Raw genomic sequence first — 19909 nt, forward strand, 5'->3', positions numbered from 1 at the left:
ATTATACCTTCTAAGGGAAAGCACCCTAATATAAAGCTAAACTAAGTAACCCAAAACTATTACACAATCACATCAAGCAATATTGACAGGGTTTCTGCTAAAATTGGCAGAGCTATGCTTTATGATATAATAATTCAAATTAGAACAGAAAAATCAGGATTTTTAAAAAGAGGAACCATTTGATTTCATTAAATGTTTTATTGATCAAATACGCAAGGATTCGTTTTATTGACTAGCATCTTGTAAATCTACTCAAACAGCACTTCTTAGATTGAAAAAGGAGCTAACTGGTGTTCAAGGACACATCTATATCCATCAGAGATGGTTCATGCTAAACATTTCTGCAGTACAACAGCAATTATATTCTACCACAACCCTATCATGAAAAACAAATAAGTTGAATCTTTTGTTTGTAAGAACATTTTCTCATATGAATGTTTTTGAACAACAAGCTTTTGAATTAGTTCTGCCTACACAGCTCACTAATACTTTTCTCTTATACTTTTCTCTTATAAAAGATAGCTATATTACAGTTCTAAAATTGAACTGTCCTAGGGACTATTCTGTCCAGAACTAGAAATTCACCAAGCACATTATGTGACTGGCGCAGGTTCAACTGCAACCAAGTTGAGATTTCTAGATGCCAGATTGGCGATTGACATCTCCATCAGGCTGGCCCCTCCAGCTTTCTTAAGCAGGTAAGCAGAAGAGCTTATTACCGGTACATTTATATCCCACCTTTTTCTCCAATGAACACGTGGTTCACTCCCCACCTCAGTTAATCCCTACAACAACCCTGTGGGTGTGACTGGCCTGACGTCACCCAGTGAGCTTCATGACTGAGTAGGGATTGAATCTGGATTTCCCAGATCCTGGTCCTGCTAGATGGTCATGATTCAATACTGAGATAAATATAAATATGAACACTTTTAATTTAATTGAAAAACAGTTTATTTTTTACATACTTGCTGTAATTGAAATTAAATTTAAAATCTGATATAAATGGAATTAAAAACTCCATCAATGCTTATTATATGCAACTGTAACCTACATATAGAAGTATAACATGGAATGGAAGTACAGTGGTACCTTGGGTTACAAACGCTTCAGGTTACAAATGCTTCAGGTTACAAACTCTGCTAACCCAGAAATAGTACCTCGGGTTAAGAACTTTGCTTCAGGATGAGAACAGAAATCGTGAGGCCCCATTAGCTAAAGTGGTGCTTCAGGTTAAGAACAGTTTTAGGTTAAGAACGGACCTCCGGAACGAATTAAGTTCTTAACCAGAGGTACCACTGTAACACTATGCATTTATAAAAGAACATTTGATTACATTTTCTGGTACTTACAGTCCCACCTACTATTCTTCCTAGTGGATACCATGCTCTTTCGTCAAACCAGTTTAGGAATTCATAAAATCCATGTGACGCAAGATGATGTGTTGATCTGTAGTTAAACCTAGAAAAAAGGATAAAATTTAATAGGTTTCTTTAAGCAATTAAATCTACTTTTTATGTAAATGTATTTGTCAGACAGCTTTTCAAATACACGGATCTGAACAAATTTAGCTGAACTGTTATTTGTCACATTGATCTCAACAGGATTAATCATGATCTAAGCCTTGTAGATATCAATGTGATCCAAATGTAACCAAGTTAGCCTGGATCAAACCCATAGTTCCACTTGGGGAGTAGAAGTCTGACATTGCTAACATCTTACTACTCTTGATCCAAGTTAGAAAGGAATGTGAAAATTGAAAATACTGTTAGGAGGCTTCACCTCAAGCTCCAAGAAGTGAGACTCCAGGAGTGCCTGCACTTTACTCAAGGTTCCATTACCTTCCCACAAAGGTCAGCAAAGACTCTGGTGTCTTCAGGGTATTTGGTTTTATTTACACATACATACAACCTGCACATAGGATGGAGGTGCTCAAGCATTAACACTCTAAAAGATCTTGCTTTTCCATTACGTTTCAAGCAGAACCACAAAATCCAGCATAGAGGAAGGCATATATGTTGTCCAACTTAAGTCTCTAGCCTTTTAGCTTACACAAATAACTCTGGCTTCTTCTTCTATCTATCAGCCAGGTGATGTGGATGAGAAAGGCCCATCCATTTTTTCTTTTTTTTAAATATTAAACTAATCTTTATTGATTTTTTTAAAATTACATATACAAAAGATAACACACAGTAAGAAAAAAGAAACAAACAAGGATACCAACCAAAAAAGAATAAATTAAATTAAAATTAACATAACATAACATAACATAGCCTGACTTTACATAACATAACATAATTTTTTTTAAAAAGAACCAATCAAAATTTAGGAAGATATTTCATACTGCATAATACTAAAATCTTTTTTCCCCTCCACCTCTCACCCCCCTCCACCTTTTCGTGACTTCCAACCTCTCCTATATCCTGATTTAGATTTCTCTGATGTTCTGCATACATTAATTTTATTTTCTTGGTGTTTTTTGTACCCCTCATACCTCTGCTATATATAAGATTCGCCTTTTCCACTTGATTCTGTAAATATGCTTTGAATGGTTTCCAATCTTCCCCTGCTTTTTCCTCACTTAATCCTTTCAATATACCTACTTTAATTGCTAAATTCTGGTAATTTATTAATTTGGTCAACCACTCTTCTTTACTTGGTATTTTTTCACTTTTCCAGTTTGTGGCAACTAGGAGTCTGCCCGCTACGGTTGCATGCATCAACACACATCTGTCTTTAGCTTTGATCTCCTCATTCAGCATACTCAAAAGAAAAATTTCGGGTTCTTTTTAAAAAGAATATTTGACTATTTTTTTCAATTCTTTATATACTTCCTCCCAGAACTTCTTAATTTCCCTACAACACCACCATATATGGATAAAAGTGCCCACTTCATCCTTACACCTCCAGCAAATGTTACTAACTCCTTTATACATCTTGGCCAGTTTAGTCGGTGTCATCCATTTGTTTCTATGGCACAAGGCAACTTCTTTGGATATGCTAAATCCTGGTACTTAGCAAGCCAGCCAAAGCTATTAGTTTGACAAAGGAACTGCTCACAGATACAGGATCCCAACAAATGCAAGGGACCCAGGGTATCATCCAGACCAGGCATCGGCAACCTCTGGCCCATGGGCTGGATCTGGCCCACGGAGGCCGTTTATCCGGCCCACGAGCCGCCCGCTCGGCAAGTCCCCCCCACGCTGCGCTAAACCGGCGCAGCGTGGTGCAGGAACTCGCCGAGCAGCGACGCAAATGGTGCCTGCGCAGACACTGGAAATCACATCTGCGCCGCCGCTGAAAATCACTTCTGCGCAGGCGTGATTTTCGGCGCTGCGGACATGCACAGAAGCGATTTCCGGTGCCCCGTATGGGCAGCGTGGCACCAGAAATAGCTTCTGCACAGGTCTGGCCCATGTCCAGCCCACAGACAATAGTCTGTGGGAATGCTCTGGCCCATGGCTGGAAAACTTTGCTGACGCCTGACCCAGACTGACCCCCCTCTCCAATTCATAACAATATTCATTCTTATGACTGAACTTAAATCTGCATTTATAATTTCAACTTCAACTTCTTCACCAATCTATCACCAAGCTACTAATCTTCAATAAACTTCAACCAGATTCTTCACCAATTCCTTAAGCTATGACCTCCCAAATAAAGGGAAGGGTTTGTTAATAAATGCATCTATTTTTAAAAAGGCTCACCCCTTTCCCCTGAGTAAAGGAGTTGCTCAGTGCAGTTTACAGATACAATACAAGCATAAAAGTAACCAAAATCCCTACCTTTATAACACTAATTAACTAAAAAGAGCAGCATAAAACAAAGAAAAGCATTCATAATCAGTACCATAAGCAGCAGCAGCAGAATAAAAAGTGAGTGCCAGCAGAACCCAAATAGAGACCTCTTGGGGCAGGTTTCTGCTTATTGGGTGCCACCACCGAGAAAGTTCTTGCTTTAAAAGGCAATGGTACACACAAGAGGGTCTCAACAGTTTATCTTAAAGAACAGACAGATTCACATAAGAGGAGACATTGCTTCAAGCAACTTGGTTTCAAGCTGCTTAGGGCATGGGTAGGCAAACTAAGGCCCGGGGGCTGGATCTGGCCCAACCGCCTTCTAAATCCAGCCCGCGGACAGTCTGGGAATCAGTGTGTTTTTACATGAGTAGAATGTGTCCTTTTATTTAAAATGCATCTCTGGGTTATTTGTGGGGCATAGGAATTCGTTCATTATTTTCCCCAAAAAATATAGTCCGGCCCCCCCACAAGGTCTGAGGGACAGTGGACCAGCCCCCTGCTGAAAAGGTCTGCTGACCCCTGGGCTTAGGGTTTTATACAAAATAACCAGCATCTTGAACTGCAGTCAAAACAGACTGGAAGCCAGTGCAGCTGATAGTCCACTAGCCCCAGTCAAAATGTATGCATGTAGGACCAGGACCAGGTATGGATTGGTACCCCAGCCAAAGTGGGACAGAAACTCTCCTGACATCTAAGCAGCCTAACAAGACTAGATCCAGGAGTACTCTATGAACCTGGTCTTGTAAGTGGAATACAATCCTTTCCAGTCCAGTCCAATATGCCTTCTGACCAAAAGCACCTCTGTCTCATCCAGATTGAATTTCAGTTCTGTTATTCTTAACCAGTCCAGGTGGTTGACAATCTCAAAACATTTTAGGTAAAGGAAGCCACACATACTCCTTTAAAAAAGATAGAAATGTGCGAAGAGGAAGGCACGCTTGGCAAATCCACACCGTGATTAACTCCTGCCCAGAAACCTTCCCCACTGTGGAAGGACGTGTGGATCCAGAATTGGCCTCCACAGTCTCTTATGGACTCATTGTTAAAACCATGTTTATGGAAGACAATCTTACTCGGCTACGAGTGATCAAAGAAGAAGAAGAAGATCATTTATCAGTTTTAGACCCTTAAGTAGTAGCAGTTGCCAGGGCATTGCCTGCATAGTTCCTTCCTTATTTCAGATGATATATTGTTATATTGTGATGTTTAGCTGGTGATATATCACGATATTGAAAACCCTAAAATGCAGAAATTATGGTTTGGTTTTATAGATTTATGTTTCAGCTTACTTTGCAGCACAATGTTATTTCTGTTCTTATATTATAATTGCCATTTGTACAGTACCGGTAGTTCACAGACAGGGGTCCCTTTTATTTAAAAAAATGTTATTTGAATGTTTTATAACTTGCTGCCACTTACAATTTATGAAATTGTTCACATATCCATATAGACGTGCATTTGTTTTGTTTTAGGCCAAAATTCTGATTGAAATGGATCTAGAAAATCAGTTTCCTCCAAGAGCTCCTGGATTTACTTTCAAGCAATCAAAGGCTGGTTTCCAGCTAATGCAGGCAGGCAGGAAGAATCTGCATACACTTGAACAAGGGACAACAAAATTCACATAAGTACAATGTAGGTCAGGGGTCAGCAAACTTTTTCAGCAGGGGGCCAGTCCACTGTCCCTCAGCCCTTGTGAGGGGCCAGACTATATTTTGAAAAAATATATGAATGAATTCCTACGCCCCACAAATACCCCAGAGATGCATTTTAAATAAAAGGACACATTCTACTCATGTAAAAACACATTCTACTCATGTAAAAACATGCTGATTCACGGACTGTCCACGGGCTGGATTTAGAAGGCGATTGGGCCGCATCAGCCCCCCGGGCCTTAGTTTGGGGGTCCCTGATGTAGGTGGTTGACTTTTAAAGAAGTAGTGAAAACTAAAGAGTTAAGCAGCCTTATAAGCTCATTATGTACCATGGACTGTAGCTCATATAATTTTAAAACTGCCAGTTGGAAGAATCAGAAATGTTTTATGGGAGAAAGATAGGCCTTAAGAAATGATACCACTCTTAATATCAATATAATTAAAAAGCGACATCAAAAATTATTCACATCTTGAAATTCTGGCCTACATTTGGCTCAGATATTGTATGCTACTCTAAAGTGGCTGTAAAAATGTTTCAGAGGAGATAATGAGGCAGAACTACACAAGGCAATCCTCTTTCATCGAGATTCTGAGGCAGGTTCAGATAAGTCAAACTAACTAATGGCAGGTAAAAGTTTAAATAAGCATGTGTAGGATATTTTTCTTCCCTTTTCAAAGTGATGATCCTTCCTTCTGTGAAAAACTACACTAATAGAAAATGGCATATCATAGTGAGTTAGGGAACTGGGGCATGCCAAGACTCTGTTTATAGGCTATAGAATTGCAGGATATTGCCTTGATTTAACTAAAATTAGATTTCTACTTCATCCAAGTTTGATCTCACTAATTCAGTATATTGACAACTAAAGTTCAGCTAAAATAATTCAATGTTTTTGTTTAAATATGCAGTTAAGAGCCAAAGGTCCAAACTAGACGTCAGTCAAGTGGTTTGGCTCTGCATGCAACGCTTTATATTAACAAAGAACTGGCACAAGGAGTCCCAAATCAGATCAGAACTATGGCATGTGGAAAGTGAGGCTTTAAGCCTTTGCCCCCACCACAGTGCATATAGAATTTCACCCCCAACTGCTAAGTGAACAGTGGGTGTAAAGATTCCAATAAGGTAATGCTCTCCTCCCTTTGAACACCTGTTCTGGCTTGGGGCTCCTTGCACTGACTATTGGTTAACAAAAAAATATTGCACAAAAAGTCAAAACACATTATAAACATCACATTTTGTTTAGTCCTGGGATTAATGTATTTGAAAAGGTTTCACAGCAAAGTGTTACTACACTAGATACATTGGAAACAAGTGGTATCATTCTAACTTCTAACTGTACACTGGGAATGATGGTGTGTTTTGTACTGTAAGTAAAGGTAAAGGGGCCCCTGACCATCAGGTCCAGTTGTGTCTGACTCTGGGGCTGCGACGCTCATCTCACTCTATAGGCTGAGGGAGCCGACGTTTGTCCACAGACAGCTTCCGGATCATGTGGCCAGCATGACAAAGCTGCTTCTGGTGAACGAGAGCAGCGCACGGAAATGCCGTTTACCTTCCTGCCGGAGCGGTCCCTATTTATCTACTTGCACTTTGATGTGCTTTCGAACTGCTAGGTGAGTAGGAGCTGGGACTGAGCAATGGGAGCCCACCCCGTTGCAGGGATTCGAACCGCCGACCTTCTGATCAGCAAGCCCTAGACTCTGTGGTTTAACCCACAGTGCCACCTGGGTCCAGGATTTGTACTGTAGTTGGTTGTAAAACAAGGTTTACACACATCTGAAGCAAACTGTGTATAACTTAGCCTGTATCCACTGTGCAGCCTGCTACATATGTGGATCAGACATTGAATGCCTTTAGTTATATCCCTTTAAGTGTTCAGAACTCCTTTCTATTCCTAATTAAAGTCTGAACAGCAATGCACGGTCTCTGAACCCACTACCAAGACAACTAATGAAGAAACGTAATAAAACTGCTATTTCTGTTCCGAGAAATGGCAAATATAGTCCCCCATGAAAATATTCCCTGGAAGGTTCCAACATTACAGGAGGCTGTCGTATTTCTCATGGAGTAAATCCTGTAAAAAAAACCTTATAGCTCAGGAACTAAGATTATGGGGTGATAAGCTTGTAGAAAGTTTTACCTTAGCAGGGCAGTCTATATGGCCACAGTAAGCCACAAACCAATGAGTTTAAATCTCATTTTTGTAGACTGAATATGTGTATGTGTGTATATATGCAAAACTAGATACAGTATTGGAGAACCCAGCTTTAAAAAAATATGCAAGCTTAGCTTTAACTTAAGGTCAGTGTAGGATTCCATTTCAGGTTATGAAGGGCAGTACCTAAATGTAAGGGTAGGCCTCAGTCCCAATTAAAATATTCAGCTTTCAGCTAGTTCAGTTTTCAAAGCTACTGTGTAATTTACTACTTAAAACTAGATAGTAATTTACACTTTTAAAAAACCATAGTATAGGCTTGGTTTAAGTTTAGTCGGTGCACCATATGAACTAAAGGGTAAGGGTAGGCATTGGTTCAAGTCTAAAGCCAGCACTTGGTTCAGTTTCAAATCAGTTAAAAACTAGCTCAGTTTTCAGTCGGAGCAATTAGGAAAAGGCTTGAAAATTAAATTTTTAATTTGATAATGCTATTATACAAATCTGCAGCATGATTGCTCTTGGAATACTGTACTCTGTACCCCTGAAAAAGAATATTGTAGAGCTGGAAAAGGTTAAGAAAAGAGCAACCAAAATGATCATGGGACTAGAACTTCTCAATGAAGAACGGTTACAACGTTTGGGCCTTCCTGGAAAAAAGCAAGGGTGGTGGGGACATGAGAGAGGTACAGAATTATGCACAGTGTAGAGAAAGCTGAGAGAAACACCATTCTCCCTCTCTCACAGTACTAGAACTTTGGATTTTGCAACCAAAAGATGTAGTAACAGCTCCCAGCTTGGATGGCTTTAAAAGGAATTTAGACAAACTCATAGCTTCGATCCATGATGGCTGGTGCACTACCTCCAGTATCAGAGGTGGTTTGCCTATGAATAGCAGTTGCTAGGGAGCACAACTGGAGAGAGTGCTATTGCATTCATGTTCTGCTTATGGACTTCCCTCAAATGATCATTGGCTGTTTATTATGTAGTCCTTTCCAAATCTTGATGGCTGAGGATGGCATACTTGCTTCAGATGATCCACAATAGCACTGCTGTAAAAGCAACCTTATGGAAAAGAGGATTTGTATTGGTACAAGAAACCATAGCACTAACTAAAAAATTTCATGAAATGTTTGGAAAGCTATAATTATTTTTTTCAGAATTTAACTTCTTTTTTGCAAACAGAGTTCTATTCATACCATGGGACTTTCCCTCCTTCCTCAGCAGCCCCTTGAAAACATCTAACAATTGGAAGTCCCTCTGGAATACCGTGTTTCTCCGAAAATAAGATATCATCTTATATTTATTTTTCCTTAAAAAAACACACTATGGCTTATTTTCAGGGGATGTCTTATTTTTTTCCTCCTCCTCCTGCTGCGGCCGGCATTGCTGCTGCACCTATCACTATGTCTTATTTTGGGGGTATGGCTTATATTCCTTGAATGCTTAAAAATCCTGCTATGTCTTATTTTATGGCTACGTCTTATTTTCTGAGAAACAGGGTACATCTGGAATACAATGGCATGAAAAAAATCCCAGAAAAATCATTGTGGATGAGTGGAAGCATCTTTTGCTAATGGAATACAACCATCCAAGCAGATGTCACTGTGCATTGGGTCAGCTAATCCTTGCTATATTAAAATGAGAAACGGTATATTTAAAAATTCTCAGATATAACAATATCAAGGTCTACAACTACACTCAATAAAAGCTATACACTGTGTAGGGTCACAGTCAGTCTTCAGTCGCATGCAAAAACTGGAAGGCTTTTGAAGAAGAAAGAGATGTGAGATATTCTCAAAATTAACAGGTGATCAGATCAAGTTGGCATATAGTAGCATATGGATCATGTAAAATCTGCCCTCACTGCTATGATATTGTCACATAATTAAAAAAATAGAAAGGAAAGGCCAGTACCTCTTTTTCATCTTCAACAATATTTCCTGCATAATTACCCCACTAAAATGGACAAAATTTGAAATCATACCACATTTGCACATTTGAAACTAATTTTTATTATTAATAAAAGAAATCTCTGCTGCATTTCTGATTTTGGTAATAATCCTGACCTTCAATAATCTACTCATTTTACTTATGCAAAACAGATGGTAAGGTTGCATAATCACATAAACACAGTGATTGTATTTTAATTGGTGAAGGACCTCAGCTTTTATTGCTTTCTACCTTCAAGAGTCTAGTGGTAAGGAACTTTGGCACAATGAGCCACTGTAACATTTGAAACAATTCATTTACGAACTGCTATGGAATACCTGGACCCAGGTGGCGCTGTGGGTTAAACCACTGAGCCTAGGTAGGCTTGCTGATCAGAAGGCTGGCGGTTCGAATCCCTGTGACAGGGTGAGCTGCCGTTGCTTGGTCCCAGCTCCTGCCAACCTAGCAGTTTGAAAGCACGTCAAAATGCAAGTAGATAAATAGGAACCGCTACAGCGGGAAGGTAAACGGCGTTTCCATGTGCTGCTCTGGTTTGCCAGAAGCGGCTTTGTCATGCTGGCCACATGACCTGGAAGCTATACGCCGGCTTCCTCGGCCAATAATGCGAGATGAGCGCGCAACCCCAGAGTCGGTCACAACTGGACCTAATGCTCAGGGGTCCCTTTACCTTTACATGGAATACCTAAGAGCTTCCTTGGGTGTACGCAGTGGGATTTTATATTATTATTTCTTCAAGCATCCCCCATGCCATGTCAGAAATATGCTTCTCAAAGAAGCCTCAACTTCTGCAGTTTTGGCTCATGAACTGAATGGTTCTAATTGCATGATCCCAGCACCTAGTTTTAAATTCAAGCAATGAAATTGCATTGATAAACTGATTCTGTATTCAACAAAATTAGTTTTGTATTCAGTTCCTGTTACTATGGTTGCATATACAAATGGAATTGGACAATATAATGGCCTGGTTCACTCTTAATGTTGCCGGTAAGTCAAACTATGGCTTAGCATGAATGAGCAAACGGCTGGTCACTGGAGAAAAGATTACAGCTGATTTATTCCTTCTGCAGTCCTGCTGCCACTGCTCTGCTATGAACTAAGTTACAGTTTGGCTAAGTGTTACAACTGAACCCAGGCTTGTGGTTTGTGCCCCCATGACAAACCACAAACTGTTAAACCATGAGCACTGATTCAGATTCAATGCTATGCCAAACTATGGCTTACCGTAGCTCATAGCAGCAAGGCGGCAGCAGGACAGGAGGAAGAGAAAAGCAGTCTGATCTCCCAGAATCCACATGTTAGGTTGTTTGGATTACATGTGAACTAGGTCACTGAATTTTTTTAATATTCATTTTTTAAAACCTGCTTTATTTATTTAAAGGCAGCCAACAGATAAAATAAACTAAGCCCAATACTGTAACACAAATTAACAAATCTGTAAGTTATTTAAAGAAACACTGCCTAAGCTAGTGTGGAAGAATTTAATCAGTCAACAGCCTTATTAAAAAGCCATAACTTTACCAGACACAAGAAGGAACAGAATGATGGGACTCAGTACACCACACCCTTTATCTAGCTGGCACCTCTTGAGGTTGTGTGATCTGGAGCTCTTTTGGGAACACTTTTACATGTGCTGATGATTGGAGCATGCAGAAAAAGGCAGTTCTTGAGTCATCCAGGTCCCAAGCTAAATGCTTTAAAGGTTTTATATCAGCACCTTGAATTGAGCCCAGAAACTATTTGGCAGCTAGTGCAAATCACAAAGGGATAATGCAACTGTTAAACATGGTCAGTTTTAGAAGTTTATTAGCACAATGGATTTCCCCCCACACAGGAATCCTTTGTTCATTCATTTGCACGTCTAATTTTTCTAGCACTGCAACCAACGTTTATATTTGAAACCTCATAAGGCATAAAAGTGACCTGTTATGTGAAAAGCTCCTCAAAAATCCACACTGTTGTTCACACCTATTTCAGTCCCAATACAGTGGTACCTCGGTTTATGAACACAATTGGTTCCGGAAATCTGTTCATAAACTGAAGCGAACTTTCCCATTGAAAGTAATGGAAAGTGGATTAATCTGTTCCAGACGGTCCGTGGAGTACTTAAACTGAAGTGTTCATAAACTGAAGCGAACTTTCCCATTGAAAGTAATGGAAAGTGGATTAATCCGTTCCAGACGGGTCCGCGGAGTACTCAACCTGAAGCGTACTTAACCCGAAGCACAGGTGTAATTGGTTCCGGAAGTCTGTTCATGAACTGAAGCGTTCATAAACTGAAGCGAACTTTCCCACTGAAAGGAATGGAAAGTGAATTAATCCGTTCCAGATGGGTCCGCGGCGTTCGTAAACCGAAAATTCGTAAACAGAGGTGTTCATAAACCGAGGTTCCACTGTATGCTGCTGTTTCAGCCTATTTTAGGACATCTCTCAAAACATGATCCAAGCCAATCACACTGGGGAACAGGGTGGCACTACCGTGTTTCCCCTTTTTTAAGACACCGTCTTATAACTTCTTTTTCTCAAAAAAACACAGGGTGTCTTATTTTCAGTGGGGTGTCTTATTTTTTTAATTACCTGTCATCTAGCCCAAATTCTACCATCAAGTTACCCCAAAGCAGATGCAGCACATGAGTGTCTGAAGAGAGGGGAAAGAGACGGAAAAGGAGGGAGGGAGAGAAGTTCCAGAGCAACCCCCCAGCCCTCCGGATGCTGTGGGGCTGCAGTTCCCATTATCCCCAACCACTGGCCATGCTGGCTATTGGGAGTTGGAGTCCAGCAGCACCTGAAAGCCTGGCTTGGATGAACATCTTCTCCTTAGCCCTCCCCATACGCTACGCTTTGAGCAAAATGCCTAAGAGCAACGTGACGATGGGGCAGAGCCGATCTGGGGAGGAAAGGTGGGGAGGCGGCAGCTGGGGAAGGTGGGGTTGGATTGAACCCTGAGAAAAGCAAACCCAAAAGGTCCACACCTCCTGTTTCTTGTGCCCATTTCTGCTTTGCTGCAGATAATATTTTTAAAAGGAAAAGGAAACTACCCAGTTATCTTCCTTTTTAAATGTGAAATTTAAACAGACAACAGAGTTCAATGGTTGTAAAGAACTAAAGAAAGACGTCTGTGCATTTCTCAATTGGCTGGGAGGGTTCCACAATTACACACACACACACAGAGAAAAGAAACGGAGGGGTGAAATTGTAATAATAGTGATGATGATAAGATATAGTTTGCATTTCTGTACATTGCAAAAAGGGAAGAAAACAAGAAAGAAAATGCAAGTATCCAAAAGGCACACCCCAGTCGCCCTCCCACCCAGGCCCCTGATTTCTGCCGATCCAGAGGCCACTGGCTTACGTGGTCCGCTCGGCCCGGCAGGGCGCTCCAAGTGCTTGGCGCTGCGGAGCGTTTGGCGTGCTCCACGCTGCAGCTGCCGGTTCTGGGCGGCGGGGAGGCAGGTCTCCTTGGCCGGGCCAAGCGGAGGCCGCTGGCTCAGGCGCTCCGCCCGGCCCGACAGAGCGCTCCAAGCGCTCAGTCCTGCAGAGCGCTCGGCGCGCTCCACACTGCAGCAGCCGGATCTGGGCGGCGGGGAGGCAGGTCTCCTCAGCCGGGCCAGGCGGAGGCCGCTGGCTCAGGCGCTCCGCCCGGCCCGACAGAGCGCTCCAAGCGCTCAGTCCTGCAGAGCGCTCCAAGTGCTCCATGCTGCAGCCGCCACTTCTGGGCGGCAGGGAGGCAGGTCTCCTCGGCCGGGCCAAGCGGACGCCGCTGGCTCAGGCGCTCCGCCCGGCCCGACAGAGCGCTCCAAGTGCTCAGTCCTGCAGAGCGCTCGGCGTGCTCCATGCTGCAGCCGCCACTTCTGGGCGGCTGGGAGGCAGGTCTCATCGGCCGGGTCAAGCGGAGGCCGCTGGCTCAGGCGCTCCGCCCGGCCCGACAGAGCGCTCCAAGCGCTCAGTCCTGCAGAGCGCTCGGCGCGCTCCATGCTGCAGCCGCCACTTCTGGGCGGCAGGGAGGCAGGTCTCCTCGGTCGGGCCAAGCGGAGGCCGCTGGCTCAAGCGCTCCGCCCGGCCCGACAGAGCGCTCTAAGCGCTCAATGCTGCGGAGCGCTTGGCACGCTCCACGCTGCAGCCACCGGTTCTGGGCGGCAGGCCTCCTCGGCCGGGCGGAGGCAAGACCGCTGGCTCGGGCGCTCTGCGCGCTCGCCGCTGCAGCAGCAGCTGGCTCCAGGCACCAAGCCGGCAGGCCTCCTGCTGCTGCAGCCGGCGTTCTGAGTCCCGCTGGCTGGCTGGGGCCCTCGGCGGTCTCGCTCCACACGGCATGGAGGTATGTCTTATTTTCAGGGTATGTCTTATATTTCACAAATGTTTAAAAATCCTGCCATGGCTTACTTTATGGCTACGTCTTAAAAAAGGGGAAACACGGTATGTCACTGTGTTAGCAGATATGGCTATGTGATATTGTCACCGAGGTCTAAGTGAAAGTGGCAAGAGAAACTGCATCTTTGTTATTGAGCCAACTGGGCCAACTCTCCCTGTGTTGCTGTCAGCACTGCACAGCAAGACTTTTGCTCTGATCCAGCTTTAGTCATGCATAGTTATGCATGAGTAGCTACACCAGAAGAATAGTGATGTCGATCCAAATGTACATCGCCGTTCTGCCGCAGCTAAATATACACAAATGAATTGATTTAGAGACCATTCCCTCTTCTAGCTCTCTTGGGAAAACTTACACACCCTCTCTTGAAAGGGGTGCAAACAATTTTTCTTGGGGAGGGGTTGCTGACTGCACAGAATAAAAAATGTCTATGATGCTACCTCTGTTTCAACTCAGCTCTGGTTATTTTTCCTTTATTTATCTATTGTCTATCAATAGCAGGTGGTATCAATAGAGGTGGTAGTACACAGAAGGACACATGAAAGTGGTACTCCAAATATGTCTTTATTTCACTTTCTTACCAAAGCACTGTGGGACACACACACAAAATCTATCCCAGATTGCTTTACTTTCTCCAATGTGTCTTAATCAAAGCCACTGAGAATCAGTTCCCCCTCCCTTTTTGTATAGCTCCATCCTAAGTCCTGTTTCAAACAATGCAATCCTAAGTATGTTTACTCAGAATTAAGTTTCACTTTAATCAGTGGGGCTTTGCTTTCATCTGTTCATGGGACTGCAGCTTTAGTCAGAGCTGGGGTGTAATGGAACCTTTGAAACTGATTTTAATGAACACTTTCATAGAAATCATTTTTAGTGACAATAAAATGCAAAAGTGTTTATCCAATATTAATATTAATATTCAATATGCTTAAACCTCCAATATATGTCTCATATCAAGTTTTTTTTAAAAAGAACCTGTATTATATGACAATGTATCCACCACCATTTTTATCCTTTGCTATCAAACTACTTCTATTTGATTATTTTAAACCTGTTTCCTCTTGCCTTTGCTAAGTACAATGTTAAGTGCTCAGGGCCACATCAGCAGCTTTATTTTGATAGGTGCATGTTACAGACACACAGCATGCATCCACTAAAATAGTAACAATAAGAGGTACAGCTGCTTCACCACACACACGTAGCTGGTCCAAGCATTGAAGAATATAAATGAAACTGCCACATATACAGACTCAGAGTATTAGTCCATATTCTTTACTGTGACTGACAGCAGCTCTCTAAGGCTCAAGGTAGGCTGATATGATATACATGCCAGGGATCACTGAATGGATCTTGCACTGTATTTTGTTTTGCTAAATGAGTGAGGGAAAGAGGAACACACATATGCTATGCCATTTTACCTTATTTGAATTGACCTTCTCCAGAGCTCATATTTGTCCTGCTGCAGAAAACTGATAGTACACATATCAGTGACAAATCCTGTGCCATTTTCCCCATCTTAATTCCACCCCAAGCTGTTGTTTGCTCTAGAAGGGGGGCAAGGGATTCACCCAGTACCATTGCTCCAAGTATATTTCCCTCCTATGGCTATTATTACCTTTGAAAGAGGGGAGAGATCTGATAAAGGCCCTCCTGACAATGCATGTAGCTTGGCCCTGGGAGCCTTCTAATTTGAAATTATTTCTCCAGATAGTGAATGTAAGATCCTCTACAGCTAAGACATGTACTCTACTGTTGAGCTGTATGTTTTCCTTAAGAGAGAAACATAAAGCACATCATCTGGTTTGAGATCGACTGTGTACACAGACCTGTGGTATGGCACACTAAAAACCATTTCATTCTTTCTGTACAACACACAACTGTCCACTAACATGTAATTATTATTAAACTGGTATCTCAACCCAAAGTGGTCAGAGAAGGAGATAAGGCTGTGATCCATTTTATCCTCTCAACAACCCTGTGAAGCAGGTTAGAGTGAGAGATAATAACTAGAAGAACATAAAAGGCTAACCCACTGTCATGCAGTGAGCTTCATAGCTGACAAGGGCCATGAATCTAAATCCTGTCCAAGTCAAACTTCTATTCCACTGCACCACACTGACAACACTAATTACTACTGTAATCTAATCACATTACTGATGTAATGTGTGAAGTGGCTCTCAGGATTCCTCACAGTTTAACATGTGGCAGTTTCTCAAATGCATCCCACTCTTATGAGAAATATGGTAACCCACATGGCAGGCTGGAAATAATGAGATTAAAATAAGTGATGCAATCCAATATAAGGGCAGAAATGTACATCTCCATGCAACTGTGTGGCGACACAGGAAGCTCTCAGTCAGAAATAACCCTATCATGATGCATTAAAACCTGCCATTACATTCAGAAATGAACTGTTCCACAACATAAAGTGTCAATTTAAAGCCAATCAATGCAGCATGGGGCAACTGAGCACAGAAAGTATTCCTGAGCCTGCAGAAACAGACCTCAGGACTGCACTTTCCTCAGTGCTATTTGGATAAAATCTGATGTGCAATCAACTCATACATTCTCTCTAGCAGAGACCACAGCCATGTAGTATGTTCCATGAGATGTGGTTTAAACCTCCTCTATACTTGTTTTACATGGAAACAAAGCAAAGTCTCATGAAAAACCATCCTGAAGCAAAGCGACACTGCATGCCTAACAATACCAATACAGTATATCAAAAGATTGAATACCAAAAATCACATCTCACATTTCACCAACGCCACACTAATTTTCAATATTTTAGATGGGGTTACCTACGCTACCCTTCCAACTTCCCGATTTGCTCTCCCGTCCCAAATGCTGTGCAGACCGTTCCCCGAGATTTCTCATAGCCCGGTTCACAACATGCCCCCTTGGGAAGCAGAAATCCAGAGAAACAGCGCGAAATGCTTAGCCCCTGGTGGGATTGCACTCATTTCCCTACACACGATTGCAGAGGCAGCTCCGCAGAACCCTCTGCCACAGCACGCAGGTATTACACCTAACGGCGACCCACCTGTACGTAGCAGCAGCAGCAGCAGCAGCAGCCTCCGCCTGCCCCTCTCACGGACCAGCGTCCCGTCAAGCAGCAGCCTTCTCTCTCTCCGCGCTCCCCCTGCAGCCGCTCCTTCGGCCATTCCCCCCTTCCTCCTGCTCCTCCAACGCACACGCCGCCCGTGCCGCAGCGGCGGCGAGGAGAAGCGGGCGCTGCACAAGTTTTGCCGAATGAAGTGCACGAGCAGGGCTGGGGGGGGGGCGCGACCTCTCGGCCCAGGATGGAAAGAAGCCGCCCCTCAAGGTCTACCTGTCCGCTCCGGAGCATCTGCGGGCGCAGGAAGGGACCTTTCACCCACAAAGGGCTCCTCGCCGGTCCCGTAAAACCACGCCTAGCACTCGCTCCCTCGCGCCGCGTGCTCCGAATCCCTTCCGCGCTTGGCCCCGGGAGACTCTTCCCAGTACCCGGTTGTGCAGAGGGCCCGACCCCGCTCCTCCTCCCTGGCTCCGTTTCAACGTCCCCCCGCCGGCTACCCGGGCCGGCGGCATCCTGCCTCACAGCCTGCAGGCGGGCGGCGAGGGGGATCCCCTGCTCCTCCTCGCCCTCTGCTCCCAAACTCACTTACCAGGGGTCGAACTCGTGGATGATGCTCTCGAAGCGGATGACGGCGAAGAGCCTGGAGCTGAAGCCGGCCAGCCAGGCCAGGAAGAGGATGGTGAAGGAGAGCAGCGACTGCCAGCCCGCCGGCTGCGACAGGCCCCCCGACAGGCCGCCGCCCCCGCCCGCCGGGGGCCCGGCGCCGGTCGTCGACGGAGACGACGAGGAGGAGGAACCCCTGCTGTTGGCCAGCGCTTGGGAAGCGGCGGCGGCGGAGTTGGACGACGAGGCGGCACCGGGCTTGTGCTTGTGGTCGGGGGCCGAGTGCTCCGCCATGTTGCTCCCCGGGGCTCCTCGCTTGCCTCTCCGCCTCACGCGCGGCGAAGGAGGAGGAAGGGCAGAGTCCGCCCCGTTTCCCTCAGCGCGCTCTCCGACGGAGGGAGGGAGGGAGGGAGGGGAGCCGAGGCAGCGACGCCTTACTGCGCCCGTTTCACAGGCGGCGGCGGTGCCTCCTGCCTCCCGCCTCCTCCTCCTGAATCTCCTCAGCGACCCGGGAACTGCCGCCCGATGCCGCCGCCAACATCCCAGTGCGGCGCGAGGCGGGCGGAGAGCGGGAGCGAGACCGGAGCAGCTCGCGCGCGATGTGAAGGGAAGGGCGGGGGGCGGGGAGGAGGCGGGGCCGAGAGCGCGAGATGGGCGGAGCAAAAGCCGCGGGTGAGCGGGGGGGGGGAAGAGAGGGAAAAAAGCTTCCGTATGAGGCAACGCTGGCTCGGGATGGTGTTATAATCAGTTGACGGGAGAGTGACGTGCCACGAGGCGCGCGCGCGCGGAGGGGGCAGGAAAGATTCGGCTGCGGAAAGAAGGGACTGGAGGTGGTTAATTGAGGCCGAAGCATCCGATGACATTCGCACCAGGATGGGCGGAGCCAAAAGCGAGGCCCGCCCCACTTGTCGCCCCTACCGCTCTACCTCCTTCTCCTCCGTCCGTCCTTCCGTGAGGGAACTCCCTACTAACCTGTCAGAGAGCGACAGGTACTTCAAAAGGGCAGGCCGGCGACCAATCGGAGCCCAGAACCGCAGGGCGCGGAATGGAGAGAGGCGGAGGCCCTAACCGCCTCCACTAATGGCGAAATGCCTGTGCTAAGTGGAAGGGTGCGATTGGCCAAGGGTCCCAACCATTCGCAGGCTAAGAGGTGGTCGGGTTTGGTTGCGCGTCACGTGAGGTGCACGGGAGCGTCGGCCTCTCAGGCTAGCGCCGCTTTCGCAGCAGGGTCTGCAGTGGGGGGCCAACGTCTGGCTTGCGAAGCTTTGCGGGGAGCGTTGCATCCTGGGGATTGTAGTTTGCAGCTGTTGTGGCTTGTCAGGCTCTTCTTGCGTAAAGCTGACTAGCCCTGTGGAAACTCTCTGGATGCTTTCCTGTAAGTAGTGATGAACTGGACAAAGGCAAATTAAACTGAGCCTCTTTCCAGATGGAGCAGGCGATGCAGATTAGTTCCTGCATTTGGCCACACTCTTCAGAGGATCAGCTTTGCAGCCACTGCTTGACTCTCGAGGGGCAAAAGTGGCAGTGAATGTCCCTTTCCCTTTCTACCTGCTTCAGTGCTCCCCTTTACCACCCTGATGTATGCCGTGAAACCTCTCGTGCGTATTGCTCAGACTTTTATTTTGTTAGTACTCTGCTGAAGCTCCTGTGCTGCTTTATTTAGTCCTTCAGAGCAGCTCACATACCCTCCAACATTTCTGCAATGAAAATAGGGACATCCTGTTCAATAATAATCATAATATTTATACCCAGCCCATCTGACCAGGTTGCTTCCAAAATATACAGTGGTACCTCGGGTTACAAATGCTTCAGGTTACAAACTCCGCTTACTCAGAAATAGTACCTCAGGTTAAGAACTTTGCTTCAGGGTGAGAACAGAAATCGTGAGGCCCCATTAGCTAAAGTGGTGCTTCAGGTTAAGAACAGTTTCAGGTTAAGAACGGACCTCCGGAACGAATTAAGTTCTTAACCAGAGGTACCACTGTGTTTTAAAAATCATTAAACATTAATCAACTTCCCTATACAGGGCTGCCTTCAGATGTCTTCTAAAGGTCCTATAGTTACTTATCTCCTTGGCTTGGGGGTCGCATAATTCCATACCCTCCGATGAAAATAGAGACGTAAGGAAAAGTGGGGCAATCAGAAACCGGGACGGCTTCTGTGAATCTGGGACTTTCCCTGGAAAATAGGGACACTTGGGAGGGTCTGAGCTTACAGTTTTGAAATGGTTGTGAAGAAATGAAAAATTGAAATTGAAAAAGCCAACAGCATTAGGAAAATGTTTGTGTTGGGGGGAATACCCCGCTCCCACTTACACCTCAACAGAGCCT

General features: G+C 44.9%; 1 protein-coding gene across 1 annotated transcript in view; it reads right to left on the bottom strand.

Annotated features, from left to right (window-relative positions):
- STT3B (STT3 oligosaccharyltransferase complex catalytic subunit B) overlaps positions 1 to 18183 on the bottom strand; it is a 45668-nt gene extending 27485 nt beyond the window's left edge. Inside the window, exons 1-2 of the mRNA XM_035130074.2 lie at positions 17566 to 18183; positions 1350 to 1458 (exon numbers count right to left, since the gene is read on the bottom strand). Of these exons, the coding sequence (XP_034985965.1) occupies positions 1350 to 1458; positions 17566 to 17873 (417 nt within the window). The 5' untranslated portion in view covers positions 17874 to 18183. The remainder of the gene's footprint in view (positions 1 to 1349; positions 1459 to 17565) is intronic.
- Between the last annotated feature and the right edge of the window lie 1726 nt (positions 18184 to 19909).

This window comes from Zootoca vivipara, chromosome 12 (genome assembly GCF_963506605.1).
Source record: "Zootoca vivipara chromosome 12, rZooViv1.1, whole genome shotgun sequence".
Taxonomy (NCBI): Eukaryota; Metazoa; Chordata; class Lepidosauria; order Squamata; family Lacertidae; genus Zootoca; species Zootoca vivipara.